At 49.8% G+C, this 21,205-nt stretch overlaps 2 protein-coding genes across 7 annotated transcripts; both read left to right on the top strand.

Moving 5' to 3' along the window:
- Positions 1 to 4,981: 4,981 nt before the first annotated feature.
- On the top strand, positions 4,982 to 8,674 carry COMMD4 (COMM domain containing 4). The gene is made up of 8 exons (XM_063091277.1): positions 4,982 to 5,040; positions 6,466 to 6,537; positions 6,761 to 6,826; positions 7,050 to 7,089; positions 7,387 to 7,506; positions 7,668 to 7,748; positions 8,102 to 8,278; positions 8,366 to 8,674. Exons 1-8 carry the CDS (start codon positions 5,038 to 5,040, stop codon positions 8,404 to 8,406), a joined length of 600 nt encoding a protein of 199 aa, XP_062947347.1. The 5' UTR covers positions 4,982 to 5,037; the 3' UTR covers positions 8,407 to 8,674.
- Positions 8,675 to 14,805: 6,131 nt separating this feature from the next.
- On the top strand, positions 14,806 to 20,929 carry NEIL1 (nei like DNA glycosylase 1). Of its 6 annotated transcripts, XM_063090754.1 has the most exons (10): positions 15,738 to 15,912; positions 16,222 to 16,656; positions 18,458 to 18,577; positions 18,674 to 18,737; positions 18,935 to 19,034; positions 19,442 to 19,569; positions 19,936 to 19,963; positions 20,140 to 20,201; positions 20,373 to 20,538; positions 20,683 to 20,929. In XM_063090754.1, the coding sequence occupies exons 1-10, from the start codon at positions 15,821 to 15,823 to the stop codon at positions 20,751 to 20,753; spliced, it is 1,266 nt and encodes a 421-aa protein (XP_062946824.1). In that variant the 5' UTR covers positions 15,738 to 15,820; the 3' UTR covers positions 20,754 to 20,929. The 6 variants fall into 6 exon arrangements, 5 of the variants coding, with proteins under 5 accessions (XP_062946826.1, XP_062946825.1, XP_062946824.1 ...); XM_063090756.1 differs by lacking the exons at positions 15,738 to 15,912; positions 20,683 to 20,929 and adding an exon at positions 14,806 to 14,899 and having other exon boundaries at positions 20,373 to 20,668; XM_063090755.1 differs by lacking the exons at positions 15,738 to 15,912; positions 20,683 to 20,929 and adding an exon at positions 15,082 to 15,107 and having other exon boundaries at positions 20,373 to 20,668.
- Positions 20,930 to 21,205: the final 276 nt, after the last annotated feature.

The following is a 21,205-nucleotide window of genomic DNA, read 5'->3' as shown; positions in this document are numbered from 1 at the left end:
TTTGTCTTTTAGATCTTTTATTTGTCTGGATATCTTGTGTATGTATAAATTGAGGGATGATTTTCCCCCTTAAGGAGAGTCAATTAGTCCTTGCCAAATCAGTGAATAATGCATCCTTTTCTCACTGATTTGAAATGTGACCTTTATGACACTTGGTCTTTTGTCAACTTGGCTAGGCTACAGTCCCCAGTTATTCAATCAAACGCTAATCTAGGTGTTGCTGTGAAGGACTCTGTAGATGTGATTGAAGTCCATAATCAGTTGAATTTAAGTAAGGGAGATTCTCCTAGACAATCTGGGTGGGTCTAGTCCAAACAGTTGAAAGGCCCTCAGAGCAGAGCTGAGGTATCCCGGAAGGAGAAGAAATTCTGCCCAACAGTCCCAGCCTGCCCTTCCTGATGGGCTGCCCTACAGATTTTGGACTTGCCCAGCCAGCCCCACAATCACACAAGCCACTTCCTTGCAATAAATCTTAATGTATCTCTCCTACTGGATCTAGGTCTCTGGCTGATACACATGCCAACATCTCATACCTACGCGGGCGTGACCCTGGACCTGCTTCCCTTTGCTTCTGCAGGCACCACTCTGTTTCAATTACTGCTCATTACAGTATGGGGCTATTCTTACACATTTCCACGTGAACTTTAGGATTAGTGTATTCATGTTAGTCAAGTTCTTCTGGGTTTTTGAGAGTGTGTAGAACTTTTGGGTTAATTTAGGAGTGGGTATCTTGACAATATTGGCATTTCCTCTAGGAATGATGATTATGGGATGCAGGTTTTGCGCTTTCTGGTTTATTGCTTGGCTGGTTGCCAGCAGGTGGGCACTGCTCCACACATCACACCCAAGAAATCTCCCACTTTATCTTTCCAAATCAGGCTAAATGTTCTCATCTGGTAGGATATCATATCAGTGCTTTGGAGACTCACTCCCCCAACCCCAGAGATGAAGTGAGACTGAGAAATTGGAGTGGGGTCTGGCCCTCAGTGCCCTTGCCCTTCCTGACTCGCAGTGCTGCTGCCAGGGCTTTCTGTACCTGGAGAGGTGGGGGGCAGGGAAGATGCCCCCTCACCTTCTCAGCTCCTCTTCTCCACCCAAGGCTTGGCCATCAGGGACCCTGACTTCCAGGCCATGATCTTAGTGATCAGGCCCCAGTCACCCCTAGAGGGGTGCTGCAGGGGAACAAAGGGAAGGCATGGGACATGACTGTCAGGAATCCAGAACCCAGGAGTTCAGGTCATTCCCTCCTTCCAGTCCAAGCACCCCCACCCCTCCCAGATAATTCCAGCTTAATTCATTGATGGGCCAAATATCCTAAACAAAGTATTGGATAGAAGTGCTCTGCACTGCCCCCTGCAGCCTGCCAGAGGTAAGAGCCTGCCCGTCAAAATGCAAAGTCCTGGTTCTTGTGAGGAGGTGGGGAGCAGAGCCAGAAACAGATTCATCTCACTTTTTCACCATGAACCTAAACTTGGGAAAGCAAGACACAGTACATTTCTCCATTATCCTGATACTTTTCTAACTGGTTATAACTGGGTCACATGCACTAGTGTTTTTCAGCATCTTTCAAGTGGCCACCTAACATTCTGCACCTTCAAATGGCTCTTCAGTGGCTTCTCTTGGATTTCCTAAATAGACTGTCATTGGCAAATACCAGTTTATCCTTTTCCAACATTTATTTATTTATATATTTCATTTTGTTTTGCTTTTGACAGCTGGACGGAACAGGGACCTGAACCCGTGAACTTAGTGTTATAAGGCTGTGCTCCAACCAACTGAGCTAACCATTCTCCAACACTTATATTAATGGTTTCCCATGTCTTATTTGTTTAGAATAGGGTTTCTCAACATCAGCTCTATTGACATTTTTGGCTAAGTAATTCTTCGCTATGGGGGCTGTCTGTACAGTGTAGGATGTCTAGCAGCATTCCTGGCCTCTTGCTCATCAGATATCAATAGAACTCCCCAGATGTGACAACCAAGTATCTCCAGACATTGCCAAATATCCCCAGGGAGGCAAAATCACCCCCAGTTGAGAACCGCTGGCCTAAGAACTTCTAGAACAGTGTTAGATGATGGTAACGATAGCACTTTACTGCTCTTGACTTTAATGGGAATACCTCTAGTATCGAACTATACTAGTATCTGTATACTGCTCTTTGGGCTATTAGTATACTATATCAAAATATAATTTTCAAAAAGAGAAAAACGACTTTCATACAAATGAGGAATATTTTGTCAGATATTTTCTTTAATTCATGAGGGAATCAGTAAGATGGTGAAGCTACGTCAAAGAGCATTTTTTTGAGAAACAGAATTTATAGTGTACCAGGAAGGGCATTTTGAAATGCATGCTGAGTTAGAGACAAAACTTGTTAATTCCTATAGGGCAATAATACTGTCATCTTTGGGGGTTGTATTTTCTACTGGATAGAAATTAGTAAGTTAACATATAACTTCTCAGGTACATTTTTCTACATTAGTGATTTTCAAACCATGGTCCCCAAACCAGAAGCATCAGCATCACCTGGGAACTTGTTGGAAATGCAAATGCTCAGGTCCTACTCCAGACCTACTGTATCAGAAGCTCTGGTGTTGGGCCCAGCAGTCTGTATTCTAACAAGCCCTGCAGGTGATTCTGATGCACTCTAAGGTTTGAGAACCACTGCTCTAAATAATCAAATACTCTTTTATTTCTGAAACAAGTATCTGTGAAACAATGCTCCGGTATGACATTGAAAGGACACACCACCCACTTTTTTGCCTTATTTGCAAATTTAAATTTATCTGTGTGATACTAAGCTTGCTGTTTCCTGTTTTCTTTTTCAGATACTCTATCAACGAGGCAGTTTTAATTTATTCCTAATTTTTCTTTTTTCTCTTTTTTGGATAAAAAATAGTTTTTCATCTCTGTACTGGCCAGCTGGCCCCCCTCCCCCATGGTTTTCCAAAACTATCCATTTTTTCCTCTTCTTTAACCTATTTATATGATAAAATACAAGTTGAACTGTTCTTATATTCTTAAAACAAAAATTTTCTTTGACATGGTGTAGTATTTTACCATACTGTAGCTTTCAAAAGGCTAATGTTTGTAACTTAAAAAACAAAAACAAAAAACCTCTTCATCAGGCTGGCTGGTTAGCTCAGTTGGTGAGAGCATGGTGCTGATAACACCAAGGACCAGGGCTGGATCCCTGTATTTACATTTCTTCCGATTTTATGGAGCAGTTTTGAGATAAGAGGTGCTCAGTTTCCCTGGGCTCAGGTTCCAGGACAGCCTGTGGGTTTCAGGCCACTCCCTGAGGCCTCGGGCTCCTCCCCTGGGCCCTCCCCTAGAAGAAAGCTACTGGTTGCCAGCTAGACCTATTTTCGGCAGCAACATGGGTAAATGAGACCACAAGCGGCTGACTTATGCAAATAAAGTGTCTGGGCATGCTCAGTAGAGAAGGGTCATATAAGCCTGGTAGGTCAATGACCTTCCACTAGAGGTGCTACAGAGCACCAAATATTCTTGAATATGTCTCATGACATATTCAAGGGTTAGACCAATGAACGTGCTCCAAAGGGGGACCAACCGAGCATGTGCAAGACTATGTTACATAACTGGGCACCACCTCCTTAATTGAATATTCATTAGATGGCAAAACTGTAAAGGCAGAACCCCAGCAGAAGGCAGGCTGTTGCTCGCGCTCCTGGAGTATCCTGCACTGTGCATATGGGGTGTGTATTTCTTTCTTTTTGTATAAAACTTATTTTCAGCAAGTTATCGGTCGCTTTCCTGGAGGCAACCCTCACTTCAACAGCTGAGGTGTGTATGCTTTACTTTGTATCCAACTTACTTTCAGCAAAGGACTGCTCACTCTCTTGAGCCAGCCTGCACTCTACTGAAATTTAATTATTTCTTGCTTTTGTGTTAAACTGGGTGTGGGCCCTGCTCAGTCTCTGGATCTCGGCCACACTCTGAAATCTGTATCTCTTATTCATTATATTAAACCTGATCTCACTTTCTACTCTTGAATTCTTTCCTGTGGCAGAGTCAAGAACCTGGTAAGAGGACATGTGGACCCGACTATTGGGCCCCCCGGGACCCTAGCTCCAACATCAGTTTAATTGTCATGGGCTCTGTCCATCTTCTGAAAGCTTGAAAGTCTGCAACATTAAAACCAGCTGAGCCTGGTGTATGGGGTGGGCATAGAATTTAGGAAGATCTCAAACTATTCCATTTCCTCTTTGGTTATTAGTCTGTTCTCTAGTGTATTTTTGTTGTTCTTTTGTCTTTTTGTTTTTAACCTCTTCAAATCAATGTTAGAAACCTAGTTTCCCTAGACCATCCATTTGCTCGAAGTCACCAATAAGCAGATTACTGCAATTTAAAGCAGCTGGTTTTTCTTCCATCAGATTGGCAAAAATTAATGTAAACATGTAGTGTTGGTGAAGCTGTAGGGAAAAGGTTTTCTTGAGCGTGTAAATTGTTACAGCCATTTTTGCTAGATAGCTAAGAGCATTCATCAAAATGAAATAAAATACCCATGCACTTGGAGATATTTGAGGGTACCATTTTCTTATCTGGGTGCTGGTTACATGGGGTGTAACCACAGTTTATGAGAATTCATTGTTTTATACTTATATGTACAGTTTTCTGTATGTGTATTATATTTCAATAAAGTTTTAAAAATATGTCTTTTGTCACAGTCCACAGCTACATATAATGGTATTGCTTAACATGGAGTACATGGAAATGACCTGACTCCTGTGACCCTGCCCCCTTAAGTTAAACAAATAAAATGACTTCTATTGCCTTGGTTCTGTCCTCAGTTAAACTGGGGGGGACGACGCGGGATGTTTGCGGGGAAGGGAGACAGAGGAGAAGCCTCTTGCACCCCACCCTCCCCCCGGATCTCCAGCCGGCAGCGATCTGCCCCCAGTCCCGAGTAGGCTCCGCCCCCCGACGCTGCGAGTGGGAGTCACGTGATCGCCGGATCAGCTGACCCGGCGCCGCCGGAATAAGAAACTCCTAGGCTCGGGGCTCCAGGAGCCATGGTGAGGGACTAGTGGTGATGCGAGGTAGGGGGTGCTGGGGGGCGGGAAGGATGGGACGCTGGTGGCTCCAGGAGCGAGGGGGCGCACTCGCTCCTCCGCAGTCACCTTGGGTGCGGTCGTGAGAGCCGACGTCTGCTTGAGAAAAGCCACCCGGCTCCCGGGCACGGCGGGTGGGACAGATCCGGCCGGCTGGCTTAGAGTCCCAGGTGCTTCCTTGGCGGGAAGGATGGGCCAGCGCCTCCTGGAGCAGGAACTTGGGGGCATGTCCGGCCTTTCCAGGACCCAGTAGTGCTTCCCAGAGGTGCCCAATTCCCCAGCCCTCTTGTGGGACTTGGACAAGAACTTGCTTAGAATCAGGATCACTCTTCCACACTGCGAGGAGGCCACTCCACTTTTCCCTGAGCCAGAAAGTAGTTTTTCAGTAGGGACTTCCTATCCATCCGTTCATCGATTCATTCTACAAATAACGTTTTGAGCGCCTAGTCTATACCATGCAGTGTGCCAGGCACTGGGACTTCAGCTGCAGGAGGGGAGACGTCTGTGGCTTGAACTGGCAGTCATAGTTAAGACTTAAGGGGCAGAGACCTAACTGCGCCGTGTGCATGGTATTAGAAAGCTTCCTGAGGATGACATCTACCTGAGGGTCTGTAGTGTGTATGGTGGGGAGAGGGAGCAGGAAGCTGGCTGGGTGAGGTACAGTTTGTGTACCAAGGGTAGGGAGACAAGGGTAGAGTCGGGGGAGAGTGTCTTCAGACAGGGAACAGCATGCGCAAAGACATTCAAATAGCTGGAAGAGTATAATCTGGAGGTTAGTGAAAAATGAGGCTGTTGTACGAGTCTTGGATCACTATGATCAAGATAATGAACATATCCACTGGCCCCCAGAATATCCTTGTGCTAGGGGCTATTTTAAAAAGTATGATCAGGGAGGGCTCATCTGATGAGGTGTCACGTGAGCAGAGACCTGGGTGAAATGAGAGAGAGCAAGCCACGCAGCGGGGACGACAAGGGGGGCAGCAATGTGGGAGCCAGGATGGTGTAACTGAAGAAGCGGGAAAGCCAGTGTGGCTGGAGCCAGGGATGAGATGCAGAGGAGGTGAAGAGGTCACTCATGTCCATGAGGTCAGGGACTTTGTTCCCTACTGTACCCGTACCATGTAGAATGGGATCCACAGAGGAGGCGCTCAGTTGATGTTTGTTGAGCAGATGAATGCCTGGAGTAGACATCAGAGCAAGGTTTGATGGCAGTGTGGGTCAGGGAGAGAGCCCTCTAAACAGCCTGGTGACCGGGGAGAACAAGTGGCCAGAGGGCGTCCATCTTGGACAAGGACCAGGGGACCCTACTGAGCAATAGTGTGGACAACACAGATCCTGGTCACCCCTCAGCTCTCCCTCCAGCCCGGTCACCCACCTCACTTCTTGCAGAGGTTCCGGTTCTGTGGTGATCTGGACTGCCCTGACTGGGTCCTGGCAGAGATCAGCACGCTGGCCAAAATCGTTGAGTACACAGGGTCTAACTAGGGTTGGCGGGGAGGCAGGCTGGGGCTGAAGGTTGGGAGGGGAGAGTGGTAATGTCACTCTGGGGTTGGAGCCTCAGTGCTCTCAGCCTATGCCAGTATGCTGTGTGACCTTGATCTCATGGCTGGCCCTCCTGAGCCAGCCCCCCAGCAATGAGAGGTGAGGTAGGCCAGTCTGGCTGACATGAGGACTTTCCTTCCAGTCCTCCGTGAAGCTGCGGCTGCTGTGCAGCCAGGTGCTAAAGGAGCTTCTGGGACAGGGGATTGACGTGAGTACAGGGACCGGCACCCCATTGTCCCATGATTTTATGATCCCTATTGCCCTGGAACTCTGTACCAGGCCCAGGGAAGTGGGTGATCCAGCTCTCGACCACCCTGGACACTTCCCATCCTCTTTAGCCCCAGTCAGTTCCTTACTGCAGGATCCAGACCTGGGGTGAGGAGCTGGTGAGCAGGGGTCTGGCACCCCCTGAGGGTCTCCTCTCCCCATAGTATGAGAAGATCCTAAAGCTCACTGCTGACGCCAAGTTTGGTGAGTACCCCACTGCATCCACAGGCCTCTGGCAACCCTTTGGTACTCAGCCTGGTGCATGGCACAGAGGCCCCCTCCTCCCAGCAGCCCTCTCTGACCCACCTGCCTCAGTGGAGGAGCATGAGGGGAAGAAAGACATTGACAATCCCGCCCTCCTGTCCTCTGCAAGCCCTGGTGGAGCAGTAGCAGTGCCTGTGGCTCAAGGAGGCCTGGGGTCTCTGAGCCAAAGATAATAGGGGAACAAAGAGGTGGCTGGGGCCACAGTGACATTCCCTGCTGCACCCCTGGGTCCCCCAGAGTCAGGCGATGTGAAGGCCACAGTGGCAGTGCTGAGTTTCATCCTCTCCAGTGCGGCCAAGCATAGCGTAGATGGCGAATCCTTGTCCAGTGAACTGCAGCAGCTGGGGCTGCCCAAAGGTACGGATCGTGGGTGGGCAGGTTGGTAACCTGTGGGTCCAAGCCAGACCATGTGACCCCGAGGTGCACCCTGCCTTCTCTGGGCCAGGAGACTGAGACCTGCCCTCTGATCAGCCCCAGCCCCCACCTGCTACCTCAAGAGACCCCAATTCTGTCCCCAGAGCATGCGGCCAGCCTGTGCCGCTGTTACGAGGAGAAGCAAAGCCCCCTGCAGGAGCACCTGCGGGCCTGCAGCCTGCGTGGTAAGTGTGAGCCAACCAGGGTAGGGGCTGGGTTCCATTCTAGAGGTGCATGCAGCATGCAAAGTGCCAGTCCTCAGAAGACAACTGTGGCCACACATTGAGCAGTCACAGGGCCAGGACCTGGCTGCAGTTCTCCTGACTCCAGCCCAGGCTTCTTTTCTCTGAGCTTTGCTGTGGCTAATCTGACATCCTGATTATTGAACACCTGCCCTATCCAAGGCTGGATCAGAGGGAAGAGAGCTTCTTAGAGGCCACACAGTCTTGAAGGGTTGAGGGCTGAGCCAGGGGGTAGACTGAGGGCTGCCTGGCTCAGCTGCCTGTGAACCTGAGGGTTGCCCCACCCCCTCTCACAGTGAATAGGTTGGCAGGTGTGGGCTGGCGGGTGGACTACACTCTGAGCTCCAGCCTGCTGCAATCTGTGGAAGAGCCCATGGTGCACCTGCGGCTGGAGGTGGCAACGGCCCTGGGTGTCTCGGCCCAGCCTGTTACCATGTCCCTTTCAGCAGACAAGTTCCAGGTCCTCCTGGCAGGTGAGGCTCAGCTGTGCGTGGAAGGGTGAGGGACCCTCCCAGATCCCACCTCACTGCCTCCCACCTGTTCATCTCTTCCCCCTGCAGAACTGAAGCAGGCCCAGACCCTGATGAGCTCCCTGGGCTAAAAAGAAGAGTGTTCTGGGCCTGTGTGGAGCCACCCTTCCTGTGTCGCCGCTGCCCTCTGAACTTCTCTTCAGGGGAGGTCCCATTTCTAGGATGCTGGGGGCCTGGCCTGTGCCCTGGCCTCCCAGATCCCTGGCTGCCTCGTTTCTCCCCTGAGAATTCAACACAGGGCTCTTGCAGACTTTTTCCAGCATTGCCTTCCCTCTCCTTGAAAGGCACTTGTCAACCGTTTTCATGAGCGAGAAGAATAAACAGAAGTATGGAGGAGTGTGTGCATGGGTTTCTTTTTGGGTTCAGATCAAGGGTTTTAGTGAGAGAGACACCAGCCTCTCTGGCCCATCTTTCATTTTCTTTTCTCTGATTGAAGGCAGGTCATGGATGAGGCAGACTAAAGATTGAAATGAAACTGCTTGTCTGTAGATAGGAAAGTCAGGGTTCAGGCTCCCGCTCTTGTGATGCTCTTGCCTCTACCCTCTCTGTGCTAGCCTTGTCCTCAGGCCAGCAGCAAGTGGGTGGCCCTAATGACAAATGTCCCATGTAGAGAAAGGAGAGAGCCCTTGTCTCCCTGCCATCTTCTGTAAAAAGAGAAGGGCACATGCCTGAACCACTCGCTGGCAACAGGAATGGCGTTATGGACTGTAATGGATTGAATTATGTCCCCCCCACAAACTCATGGAAGCTTGAATTGTGTTCCCAAGTTTTATGTATTAGAAACTTGGCCCCCACTGTGACTGTTAGGAGGGTGAGAAATCCTATTATGGTAATTGAAAGATGGAACCTTGAAGAGGTGATTGGATTGTAGGATCATGCCTTAGGGAATGGATCAAAAATGGTGGTCAGGGACATGTTTCTGAGGGCTTTAAAAGAAGAGAGAGGAGATTCCCTCCCACTTGCTCTACTCTCTTCTTGCACCATCTTGCAATGTGAGAACCATGGGTCACTGTAGCCACCACATGTATTCCTTGAACTTTTGACTTCTAAGCCTCAGAAACTGTAAGCAATAAATTTTGTTTTCAGGGCCAGCCCGTGGCTCACTTGAGAGATCATGGTGCTGACAACACCAAGTCAAGGGTTAAGATCCCCTTACTGGTCATCTTTTTAAAAAATAAATAAATAAATATTGTTTTCTTTATAAATCACCCGGTTTCAGATGTTTTGTTATAAGCAACAGAAATGGACTAATACATGGACTGAATGTTCGTGTTCCCCCAAAATTCATATGTTGGAGCTGCTCTCTTTCTATGCATGCACCAAGGAAAGGCCATGTGAGCACACAGCGAGAAGGCAGCTGTCTACAAGGCAGGAAGAGGAACTTAATCTGCTGGCCCCTTGATCTTGAACTTCACAGCCTCCAGAACTGTGAGAAATAGATTCCTGTTGTTTAAGCCACCCAGTGTGTGATATTTTGTTATAGCACGCTGAGCTGACTAAGGCAAATGGACCAACCGGGCTTCTTGTAGAAAAGGCTGATTCCAGGGTTGGGGTAGAGAGAGTATGAGAGCCTGGAGTATTTTGGAGTGCAAGGAAGCTATCAAAGAATAATAGCTTGTTCCACTGGCCAAAGATCGGACAATCTAAGTATCAAAAGAGAAAGGATTGACTTCACTCCTGACTTCTGCTTCTGGAAAAACAAAGATCTTTACCCTATTCCTCCCACTAAGTACAGCTAACAACTCTGGACCTAAAAGAAATATTTGAAAGATGGAGAGCAGAAGGCTGGGGTCCTCAGTAACCAAGGATCAATGCAACAGGGAATTCCCTGGAATCTGGGCCCTGTAGCCCAGTCAAGTTGACACATAAAACTAACGACCACAGATTTATAGGACTATATGAAAGATCTAACGTTTGTGTCATTAGAGTCCCAGAAGGTGAGGAGAAAAAGAGTGGGATGAAAAATGTATCCAAAGAAATAATGGCTAAAAATTTCCCAAATATGGCAAAAGACATAAACCTAGAGATTCAAGAAGCTAAATGATCCCAAACAGGAAAACTCAAAGAAATCCATGCCAAGATACATCATAATCAAACTTCTTCTTTTTTTTTTTTTAAAGATGACCGGCAAGGGGATCTTAACCCTTGACTTGGTGGTGTCAGCACCACGCTCACCCAGTGAGCAAACCGGCCATCCCTATATAGGGATCTGAACCCTTGGTCTTGGTGTTATCAGCACCACACTCTCCCGAGTGAGCCACAGGCCGGCCCCCCTATTCAGCCTTTTAAAAGCAGGAAATTCCATCATTTGGGGCAACGTGGATGAACCTAAAGGACATTTTGCTAAGTGAAATAAGCCAGGCACAGAGAAAAATACCGCATGATTTCACATATGTGGAACCTAAAAACGTTGAACTCTTATTTTTTTTTTTTTTAATTTTATTTTGTCGATATACATTGTGGCTGATTATTGCTCCCCATCACCAAAACCTCCCTCCCTTCTCCCTGCCCCCCTCCCCTCCAACAATGTCCTTTCTGTTTGCTTGTCGTATCAACTTCAAATAATTGTGGTTGATATATCTTCTTCCCCCCCGTTTTTGTGTGTGTGTGTGAATTTATATGTTAATTTTTAGCTCCCACCAATAAGTGAGAACATGTGGTATTTCTCTTTCTGTGCCTGACTTGTTTCACTTAATATAATTCTCTCAAGGTCCATCCATGTTGTTGCAAATGGCAGTATTTCATTCGTTTTTATAGCTGAGTAGTATTCCATTGTGTAGATGTACCACATTTTCTGTATCCACTCTTCTGATGATGGACATTTGGGCTGGTTCCAACTCTTGGCTATTGTAAAGAGTGCTGCGATGAACATTGGGGAACAGGTATACCTTCGACTTGATGATTTCCATTCCTCTGGGTATATTCCCAACAGTGGGATAGCTGGGTCGTATGGTAGATCTATCTGCAATTGTAAAAACGTTGAACTCTTAGAGAGTAGAATGTGGTTACCAGAGGTGTGGATAGGTGGTGGTGGTTGGGGTAGATGAGGGCATTGGTAAAAGGGTACAAAGTTTTGGTTAGACAGGAGAATAAATTCTGTTGATCTATTTGCACAACATGGTGACTATAGTTCACAATACTGTATATTTCAGAATAACTAAAAGAGGATTTTAAGTGTTCTCACCACAAAGAAATGATAAATATGTGAGGTGATGGATATGTTTATTAGCCTGATTTGGTCATTTCACAATGTGTACGTGTAATTAAACATCACATTGTATCCCATAAGTATATACCATTGTTATTTGTCAATTAAAAATAAAATAAAACAATATAGGTAAGTCCAACTGATACTCTAAAAAAAGTTTCAAGCCATAGTAGGGCAAGAAAAAATAAAAATGAAAAACTGAGTAAACAAAACAAAAAGTAGTAGACAAAAAGATCACAAGACAAGTTCTAAGTCTCATTAAATGCATAATATTAGCTTGATTCCCCTCTTCTGTTAGCACAGTTTCCACAGATACTTCTATTACTACTTTTGTAACATTATACTGTAATTTTGTTTTTATTCATTTGCCTCTTTAACCAGCCTGGGTTTCTCAAGGATGGGAAGTGTGTTTCCATGTTTGTATAGCCCCAATGCCTAATAAAGTATTCTTTCAATAAATGGGGAAGAAAAAAAAAGACTGCAATGAATTTAATAATGTTGAATGCAAAAAATCCATGAGTCCATAATGATATTCTAAAAAGAAAAAGCCTACCCCTCCAATAAAAAACAAACCAATCCTAATTTGTCACCATTGGATATTGACATTGGTGACATTATAGCACCAAACTTTTAGCCTGAACATATATAGTTAAAGGGAAAGAATTAAGAATTTATCCTATCTTTTTAGTATTTCAGGATAACCAACTAGCCCTAGTCAATGAAGTAAAGTTCTACTTTACAGAAGAATTCCAGCTAATGTATAAGGAATGACAGAAAATCACCTTCTGTAACTCCCAATTAAATATTTGAAAAAATACTTGATTGAGTCAAGGATCATCACAGATGCAAAAGCATTAAGTCAAAAGTCGATGTTAAGCTGGATATTTTCACAGTGCTAAAGAAGTACCCCACCCAAATGCCCTCAGCTGGTAAATGGAGAAACTGGTACATCTACACAGTGGAATACTACTTATTCATAAAGGAATGTGCTGGTAAGCATAACAACATGGATGAATCTCAAATGCATTATGCTAAGAGAAAGAAACCAGACTCGAAAGGCAACATACAAGGACGGGGAGAGATGTTGACTACAAAAGTGCGCAGGCACATTTTGGGGAGTGATGAAATATTCTCTCAATTGTGGTAAGAACACTTAACATGAGAGCTACCCTCTTAACATATGTTTAGGTGTACAATACAGTGTTGTTAATTATAGGTGCATGTTGTACTGTAGATCTCTAGAACTTACTCATTTTGCATAACTGAAACTTCATACCCTTTGAATAGCAACTCCCCGTTTCCCCCTCCCCCCAGCTCCTGGCAACACCATTCTACTCAATGCTTCCACATGTTTGACTATTTTAGATACCTCATAACTGGAATCATGCAGTATTTGTCCTTTTGTTACCAACTTATTTCAGTTAGCATAATGTCCTCAAGGTTATCCATATTGTTGCATGTGACAGGATTTCCTTTTTAAGGCTAAATAATATTCCATGGTTAGTTCAAAATAGGTGTTGCCAAAAAAAAAAAAATCCATTGTATCTATATACCACATTTAAAAAATCCATTTATCTGTGGATAGACATTTAAGTTGTTTCTACATCCTGGCTATCTCAAATAATGCTGTGATGTGTATTGTCTCTTGATTGTGGCCACAGCTACATGCCTGTATATATTTGTCAAAACTTGCACTCTAAAAAGAGTAAATTTGGGGGCCGGCCCGTGGCTCACTTGGGAGAGTGTGGTGCTGATAACACCAACGCCGTGGGTTCGGATCCCTATATAGGGATGGCCAATTAGCTCACTTGGGAAAGTGTGGTGCTGATAGCAACAAGTCAAGGGTTAAGATCCCCTTACCAGTCATCGTTTAATAAATAAATAAATAAAAATAAATAGAAAGGGTAAATTTTACTGTATGTAAATTATACCTTAATTTAAACAAATAAAAACAGAACAACAAAACAAAGAAATCACCTGTAGATTACTTAGTGGTCACAAAGTGTGAAACATACCTTTACAATGCAGAGGTCTGGCTGTCACAACCTCAACTTTGATCAATTTCAGCCTCACTCGAGTGAGACTACCAGATAGATATATTGAGCGCCTCCTAATGGGATGCAATTCAAAGTACAGACAGCACCTAGGAGGTGCCCCTTATATATAATGAAGCTTTAGATTGAATTCCCAGTGTGCAGGAAAAAGTTAATGACACCCTGAGGAAACATTCAGACAAATCTAGAATGTGGTGGAGTAATCTACCTCAAAGGACAACTGGCTTGGACTCTTCAGAAAGGTCAATATCATGAAGACAAAAAAAAGGTGGGGGTGAAGTGAGTGGGAGGGGGCAGAAGGTGATTCCATCTAAATTAAAAATTATTAAAGAGACATACAGTCCTTGATTGGAATCTGCCTTGAAAACCAGTTATAAAAAAATTGGGGGGGGAAATTGGGGAAATTTGAATGTGGACTAGGTATAAGATGATATTATCATTAACTTTATTAGTTATGATAAATGTATTGTGGCTTTGTAGGAAATTGCTTTTTAGAGAGGCATGCTGAAGTATGGGTGATGAAATGTCATGCTTTGTCTAATTTACATTAAAATACTTCTGCCAAAATAAGTGAATAAGTAGATGAAGGTGGAGGGAATCAGAAGTGGTGTGAAGGAGAGGGAATCACGGCTATGAGTCAGGCACCTGTGCTTGCTACACTTAGAATAAAATGCAGACTCCTGGCAGAGGCCCCTGGAGACCAGGCCCGACCTGACCTGGACCTTACTCGCGTCTCTGTCCGCACCTCTAGCACTACCCTGAGCCACACTCCAGCCACACAGTACTTTTTCACGTTCTTTCAATGAGACAATCTCTTTCCCAACTCCGGGCTTTTGTATTGGCCGTTTCTTCCGCCTGGCATATTGTCTTGTCCCCACTTTTTTTTTCTGGCTGGCTCCTTGTGCCTTCTCAGCTTAAATGTCACCGCAGAGAGACTGTCCCCACAGAACTATCTGAAGTGGGTCCTACTTTTCGGCCCCTGTTTTTTGCTGCTTGGCTGCACTTACCACCCGGCAGGCGGAGATGATATTTATGTCCTATCTCTTAACTGTGCGTTGATACTTAGGGCCACCGCTGGGTCCCTAGGGCCTGCGTTTTTCGCGCACCTGTGCGTACCCTGCGCACAGCTGCAGGCGCATCTGCTCTGGGACGACGCGGCTGTTTTCCGCTGGGGGTGCCGACCCTGTCAGGGACTCGCTGGGTGACTTCCCTCAACCGCAGAGACAGCTGCGACCCGCGGCTTCAGACTGGACCCCGGATTCCGCCGACAGCGGGTGGAAGCCTTCGCCACCTCCCAGCCAGGTGATTGCTCCAAAGCCTGCCCCAACCACGGAGCCCCCAAGCTCGGGGACCCCCACCCTGAACAGTCTCTGCCGCCTCCCTGAAGAACTACACTTCCCAGCAGGCGCCGGCGCGGCGACCGCAGCTCCCAGCGTGCTCCTAGGCGCGGTCCGCCCTTGCATTAACCCCTTAGTGGCTGCAGCCTGGAGAGGGGCGGTGCGGAGCGCAGGTACCCGGGGTGGGGGGCAGGGATGCAGGTTTGCGCTGCAGAACCTAGGAGAGGATGGTGTTCGGGGACCCAGGGGAAGAAGAGAGCCAGGATTAACCGAGGACAGGGTCGCAGCGCGGGGAGGGCGGCCATAGAGCGCCGGCCCTCCCCAAACTAGGAATCTGGAGGCACTCTTTTTCTCGCAAAACGAGCCCTTTCGGGTGCCAGGCCCGGGCGGCGCTGAGGCGGGGGGAGGCGAGGTAAAGGCGTCTGTCCTGGCCACATGCCCCCCCTCTACCCGACACACCTTCGCCTCCGATCCCGAAATGTGTTGGGGGCAGAGCAAAGTGGCGAAGTGGGAAGGGCGAGGCTGAGAAAGTGAGTATGCGTCCCGCGGGGACCGAGGCGCTAACGTGAGCCCTTCCGCTTCCCGGGAGCCTTCCAGGCGCCCCGGGCCTCCTCCTGGTTGCTGCGGGAGCCTGGCTTCCGCGCAGAGGTAGCGTTCCCTCCGCCTGGCGCTGCTCCCGCCCTTCTCAGAGGGCGGCCGCGAGGGGGTCCGGCCGGCCCGCGGGTGGGCAGGCTGGGCGCTCGCTGCTCGGCGTCTCCCCGGCCGGGTTGGGCAGGGCTCCCGCTCCGGGTGCGAGCAGGCAGAGGCCGCCGACAGGCAGGAGAGCCTTTCGGAGCGCGGGGTGCGCGGGGAGGAGACTAGCGGTGGGAGGAGGACGCTGCCTAAGATGGGAGGCCAGCGAGGGCCTCTCTCAAGTGTCCCAGCCGGACGGACAGCAGGGCCAAAGGCTGGAGACGGAAGAGCAGTGTCCTGGAGCCCGTGAGTGAGGGGAGCCTGGGAAGGAAGGAGATGACAGCGAGGGCGTGCACTTTATTCTCACAGCAGCAGTGGAAGCCCGTGGGAGGAGGTGTCAATGAGCGAGGCAGGCTCCTGCTCGCTCCCCAGTGCCGTGGGCTTTCCCAGCACAAGAGAGAGGTGGAGGGACAGGGGCTGTGGCCCAGGGAGCACTCTCCTGCCAGTCCCAGCTGGCCACGTCCCCCTCTGACCCTCAGAGTTCTCTGTGAAATGGAGGAGACAGTTCCTACCTCACAAGGTCCACACCTGACCTAACCTGCTGTCCTCCCACAGAATGCCCGAGGGCCCAGAGCTGCACCTGGCCAGCCACTTTGTGAACGAGGCATGCAGGGGGCTGGTGTTTGGTGGGGCTGTGGAGAAGTCTTCCGTCAGCCGCAACCCTGAGGTGCCCTTTGAGAGCAGTGCCTACCACATCTCAGCCTCAGCCCGGGGCAAGGAGCTGCGCCTGACTCTGAGCCCCTTGCCTGGGGCCCAGCCCCCACAGGAGCCATTGGCCCTCATCTTCCGCTTTGGCATGTCTGGGTCCTTCCAGCTGGCGCCTGGTGACGCGCTGCCACCCCATGCCCACCTGCGCTTTTACACGGCTCCACCTGGCCCCCGGTTTGCCCTGTGCTTCGTGGACATCCGCCGCTTTGGCCGCTGGGACCTCGGGGGCAAGTGGCAGCTGGGCCGTGGTCCCTGTGTCTTACTGGAATACGAGCAGTTCAGGTAGGGCCAGCACCAGGTGTGATGAACACAGTCCTGGGCTCCCGGCCTGGCTGTTAGTGCCTTCCTGGCCAACAAGGGGCAAGTCCCAAGCCCCTCTGTAGACAAATGTCCCTGCCCTGGGTCAAATCCCTGAGAGGAGATGGGCAGGCACTACCCTGAGGCTATATGGCCAGTTAGTGTCAGAGCTGGGCCTCAGACCCAGAATCCCACGCTGCTTCCCAGTGCCCCCAGGAGGCAAAGAACAGAGAAGGGCTCAGTGAAGGGCTTCAACAACACGGTAAGAAGTGAGGCTAGGCAGGAACTGTTTCTGTGGGGCGGGGAGGGGACTGCCTAATGACATGGTTTCTGAGTCAGGTTTGTGGTCATCTCTGGGGCTGTCCCCTGCGTTCAGGAGAGGGGTAACACCCCACCTGGGATGTGATGCAGTCACCTGAGATGTCACGGCCTTAGCCACTTCCTTTCCTCTAAAGAGGAACCATGTACGAGCCTGTGCTTTGTGCCAGGCCTTGTCCTAGGTGTAGGGTACAACAGTGAACAGGATGAATGTGGTCCCTGCTCCCGCAGACCAGGCTGGGGAGGGGGAACAAGGCAACAACAAGATGAGTCAACTAGACATGTGCTTGAGGAAAAAACCAGCAGGCGAAGGAGGCAAAGAATGACTTTTCACCAGGGGTGGGGGTGGGGGGAGTGCATTAGGAATGGCCACTTTAGGGAGGTGACATTTGAGCTGAGGCCTGACTGGTGAGAAGGAGCCAGCCATGCCAAGCCATAGAGGAGAGCATTCTAACAGGCAAGAATCGCCCATGCAAAGGTCTGGCGTGGACTTGCCAAGTTCGCCCTCCTGGGGGATGTTGTGGCTTCAGCTGGCCTTTAGGAGATTTAGTTGCCCATGGGGTGGGTTGGTGCATCACTGGAGCCACAGAAGGCAGTTGACTCCCAGGCATGAGTCCCAAGTGTACCCCCAGGGAAAGGTCTGTCCGTGGTCTAGATTCCTCCACATCACCTTTCCTGGAAGTAACACCACTAGTCACTTCTGCCAGTTGGATCTGAAGTTTCTCCCACCCAATGAGCATTCTGGCTGCTTTCTTGGTCCTACAGCTGGAAAGCCTGTGGGAATCCAAGCACCCACCCAGGCCAACCTTCCACTCTTACCTTTACCCAGACCTCTGTCTTCTGGCCCCTCAGCACACTCTCATGCCCATTGCTGAGTCAGTCTTGCCATGACTCTTTTCCACAAAGAAACAAGACGCTGTTCCTCTCTGTGGTGCTGAGGAGAGACCCATGACCCTTGGAGGTGGGGTAGCGGCTGCTGGGGCACTCACTGGCCAGGACTTGCCCCTGCACACCTCGGCACAGAGCCAGACAATCTTCAGGGTTCACTTCAGAAGAGTGGAACCCACCAATGTCAAATTCACATATGGTCACTAACCCACCATGAGTCCTAGACAGGGAGTTACAGACTGTGGACACAATTGAGCTCCTGTGATCTCCTTGTTCTCTAAAGTGTCCTGAGGAGTTGGAGGCACTTTGGTGATAAGCATACAACCACATACACACACTCGGGTGTTTCCTTGAATCCAGTGCTTTTGCTTGGTATTTTTCACTTTTCACCATTAATTCAAGTCCCACATCGTTCCCATTTAACAGATAAGAAAACTGGCTCCAGCTGCCAAAATAGCACTGAGGACTGGGACTCCCAGTTTCCTTCCCCTTGCACCCAGGAACAGGTCCTCCCAGCCTGTTTTCCCCATCCCATGGGGGTCAGGGAAGGGTCTTGTGCATCCAGGCTGTGTCCCTCCAGGGAGAATGTGCTACAAAACCTAGCGGACAAAGCCTTTGACCGGCCCATCTGTGAGGCTCTCCTGGACCAGAGGTTCTTCAATGGCATTGGCAACTATCTGCGGGCAGAGATCCTGTACCGGTCAGCGGGCATGCCATGGGCACAGGGGCTGGGGTGGGCCAGGTCCGCCCACATTCCCCACTGCTCAGCATGGCTCCCTCTCCCACTCCACTCCAGGCTGAAGATCCCCCCCTTTGAGAAGGCCCGCACGGTTCTGGAGGCCCTGCAGCAGCGCAGGCCGGTGAGGGTACAGAGAGGGATGCACACAAGCTCATGGGCCAGCAAGGCTATAGGTTGAGTCAGCTGTCTCCAGCTTAGCTCAACAATGTTGGGGGAGGCCAGCAGGGACGTTTTGCCAAGCTCAGAGGGAGGTCTGCTGCCTTCTGAGTGGCCCTGCCCCGTGCTAACAGCCAGGTCCTGTCGCCGCCCCTTCTTCAGAGTCCAGAGCTGACCCTGAGCCAGAAGATCAGGGCCAAGCTGCAGAACCCGGATCTGCTGGAGCTGTGCCACTCAGTGCCCAAGGAAGTAATCCAGCTGGGTGAGGCCCGGGGAGACAGAGATGGGCAATAACCTCTGCTTCTGCATAGTGTCTAACCCCTGGCAGCTGTCCCTCTCTGGGCCTGGTTCCCCATTTGGGGAATGGAAGCTCGTAGCCCCAGTTGTTGCTAAATGGATTAGGCCTCCTCACTCATCAAATGTCTGTTTCCTCCAGGCCACCCATTAGACAGGCAGGGCAAGGATCCTTAATCCCACTCCAGGATGGGAAAGCCACAGCCCAGAATGGGGAAGACACCGTCTGAGATCACACAGCTGGAGGAGGGACAGCTTGGCCCCTGACTCAATCCATCAGCTCGTGTAGCTGAGATATGGGTCAGGTCTAACCAGGCTCCCCACTCCTCTCAACTGAGTCTGCTCTCTGACCTCCACCTGGTTCCTGTCCCACAGGGGGAAAAGGCTACGGGCTGGAGAGCGGAGAGGAGGACTTTGCTGCCTTTCGAGCCTGGCTGCAGTGTTATGGCATGCCGGGCATGAGCTCCCTGCGAGACCGGCATGGCCGCACCATCTGGTTCCAGGTTTGGGCCCTACTGCTCACACGGGCAAACAGAGAGCCCAGGGAAGCTGGTGGATTGAGACCTGGAGTCATAGCAGGGCAGGAGCTGGGGCCTTCCTCAGGTGGAGATACTCAGGCCTGTCTGTGCCCCCTAAGGGTCATACTGCTCCTGAGGGTCTCTCCTCCTTTGAGTCCCAGGGTCCCAGCTAGTGGAGCAGCCAAGGGCAGGGAGGCTTTGCTGATATCCACTTTAATATGGGGGGTCAGAGAGGCTTCCTAGGCAAGGTACTGGACTGATCTGGAAGGATGTGTGAGTACTGCCTCTGCAAGGAAAACTGCCCCTGCCCCAACCCAGGTTGATTCCTTTATTGTCCCCATTCCATTTTAGGGGGATCCTGGACCTCTAGCACCCAAAGGTAAGCTACTGCTAATGCAACAGGCTGATAGCAGAAAGGACTTCTTGTCTGCGAGGGCTCCAGCACCCTTTTCTATCCCCATCCCCCTCCAACCCCAGGTGTCACTGGGAGAATGGGAATCCAGAGAAAGGGGCTGAGGCCATAAGGCCCTCCAACCCCAGCATGATGTCCTGCAGGAGGCAAATCCCGCAAAAAGAAATCCAAGGAAGCACAACTGCATCCTGAGGACGGAATGGAGGTATGGTCCCCTGCTTCCGCCTCCCCTGCACCCTCTCCTGCCCCAGCTGCCCCTCCTGGGCCAGGTGTTTGGGTAGCTGCCTTCCCTGATGAACGGGGAGGGGGCAATGGTTGGGCCTAACCAACCTCTGAACTGCTCTCTGAGCCCCTCAGGGACTGTGTCTCCACCCAGGACCCTCCACCTCAAAGTAAGGCCCCTTCCAGGACACGAAAGGCACAGAGAAACCTTCCTGAGAAGACTGCATCCCAGCAGCCTGAGGGGACCAGCCTCCAACAGGACCCAGAAGCCTCCACAGTCCCTGAGAAAGGGAGGAGAAAGGGGCGACAGGCAACCTCAGGTGGGGAGAGAAGAGCACCACTCAACTGGCTCTTCAGGAGAAGACAAGATGACTGTGCAGGAACGTGGGAACAAAGGTGGGAGGGAGGCTGTCAGGGCAGTCCCAGCCTGGGTGTCTGAGTTGTCTCACCTGTTCTCCCCCCAGGCCGCCATAGACCCCGGAAGATTAAGGCTGACACCCCATCCTTGGTGCCTGAAGGAACCTCAGCCTCTTAGCGGGATGGTGTCCTTGCTGACACCCACCCTTTCCTGCTGTCTTGCCCCGAATCTGGGGGCCTGCCTGAATTCCTAGAAGCAGGCAATATTTCAAGGGGCTGCATGACATAGGCCCCGTGGCTGTTCCCTGAATAACTGTGATGTTTTTAATTGTACCCTACCTTGCACATATTTTAAAAACCATGTGAAAAATGCTGTTTTTAAATAAACTGATAAATTTGAACTTCTTGTCACTTCTTGGGTCTGCAGCCCCAGGCCCTCTGCCTCTCACAGAAGAGGAGCTTATTTCACAGTCTCTAAATCAGCCTGTGGTCACTCAAGGTCCCCAATCTCTTGGGGGGGGGGGCAGACCTTGCACACACAGGTAACCTTAGATCTTGCTTCTGTCCCCAAAATGCCTGGGGAAAAGCCCCCCTCCCCCAAGCCTGACGACCGGCCTTTAGAGGAATGAG

The sequence above is a fragment of the Cynocephalus volans genome, chromosome 3, assembly GCF_027409185.1.
Source record: "Cynocephalus volans isolate mCynVol1 chromosome 3, mCynVol1.pri, whole genome shotgun sequence".
In the NCBI taxonomy this organism is placed as follows: Eukaryota; Metazoa; Chordata; class Mammalia; order Dermoptera; family Cynocephalidae; genus Cynocephalus; species Cynocephalus volans.
Note: the sequence above shows the minus strand (reverse complement) of the source record. Positions and strands in the feature narration are given on the sequence as shown.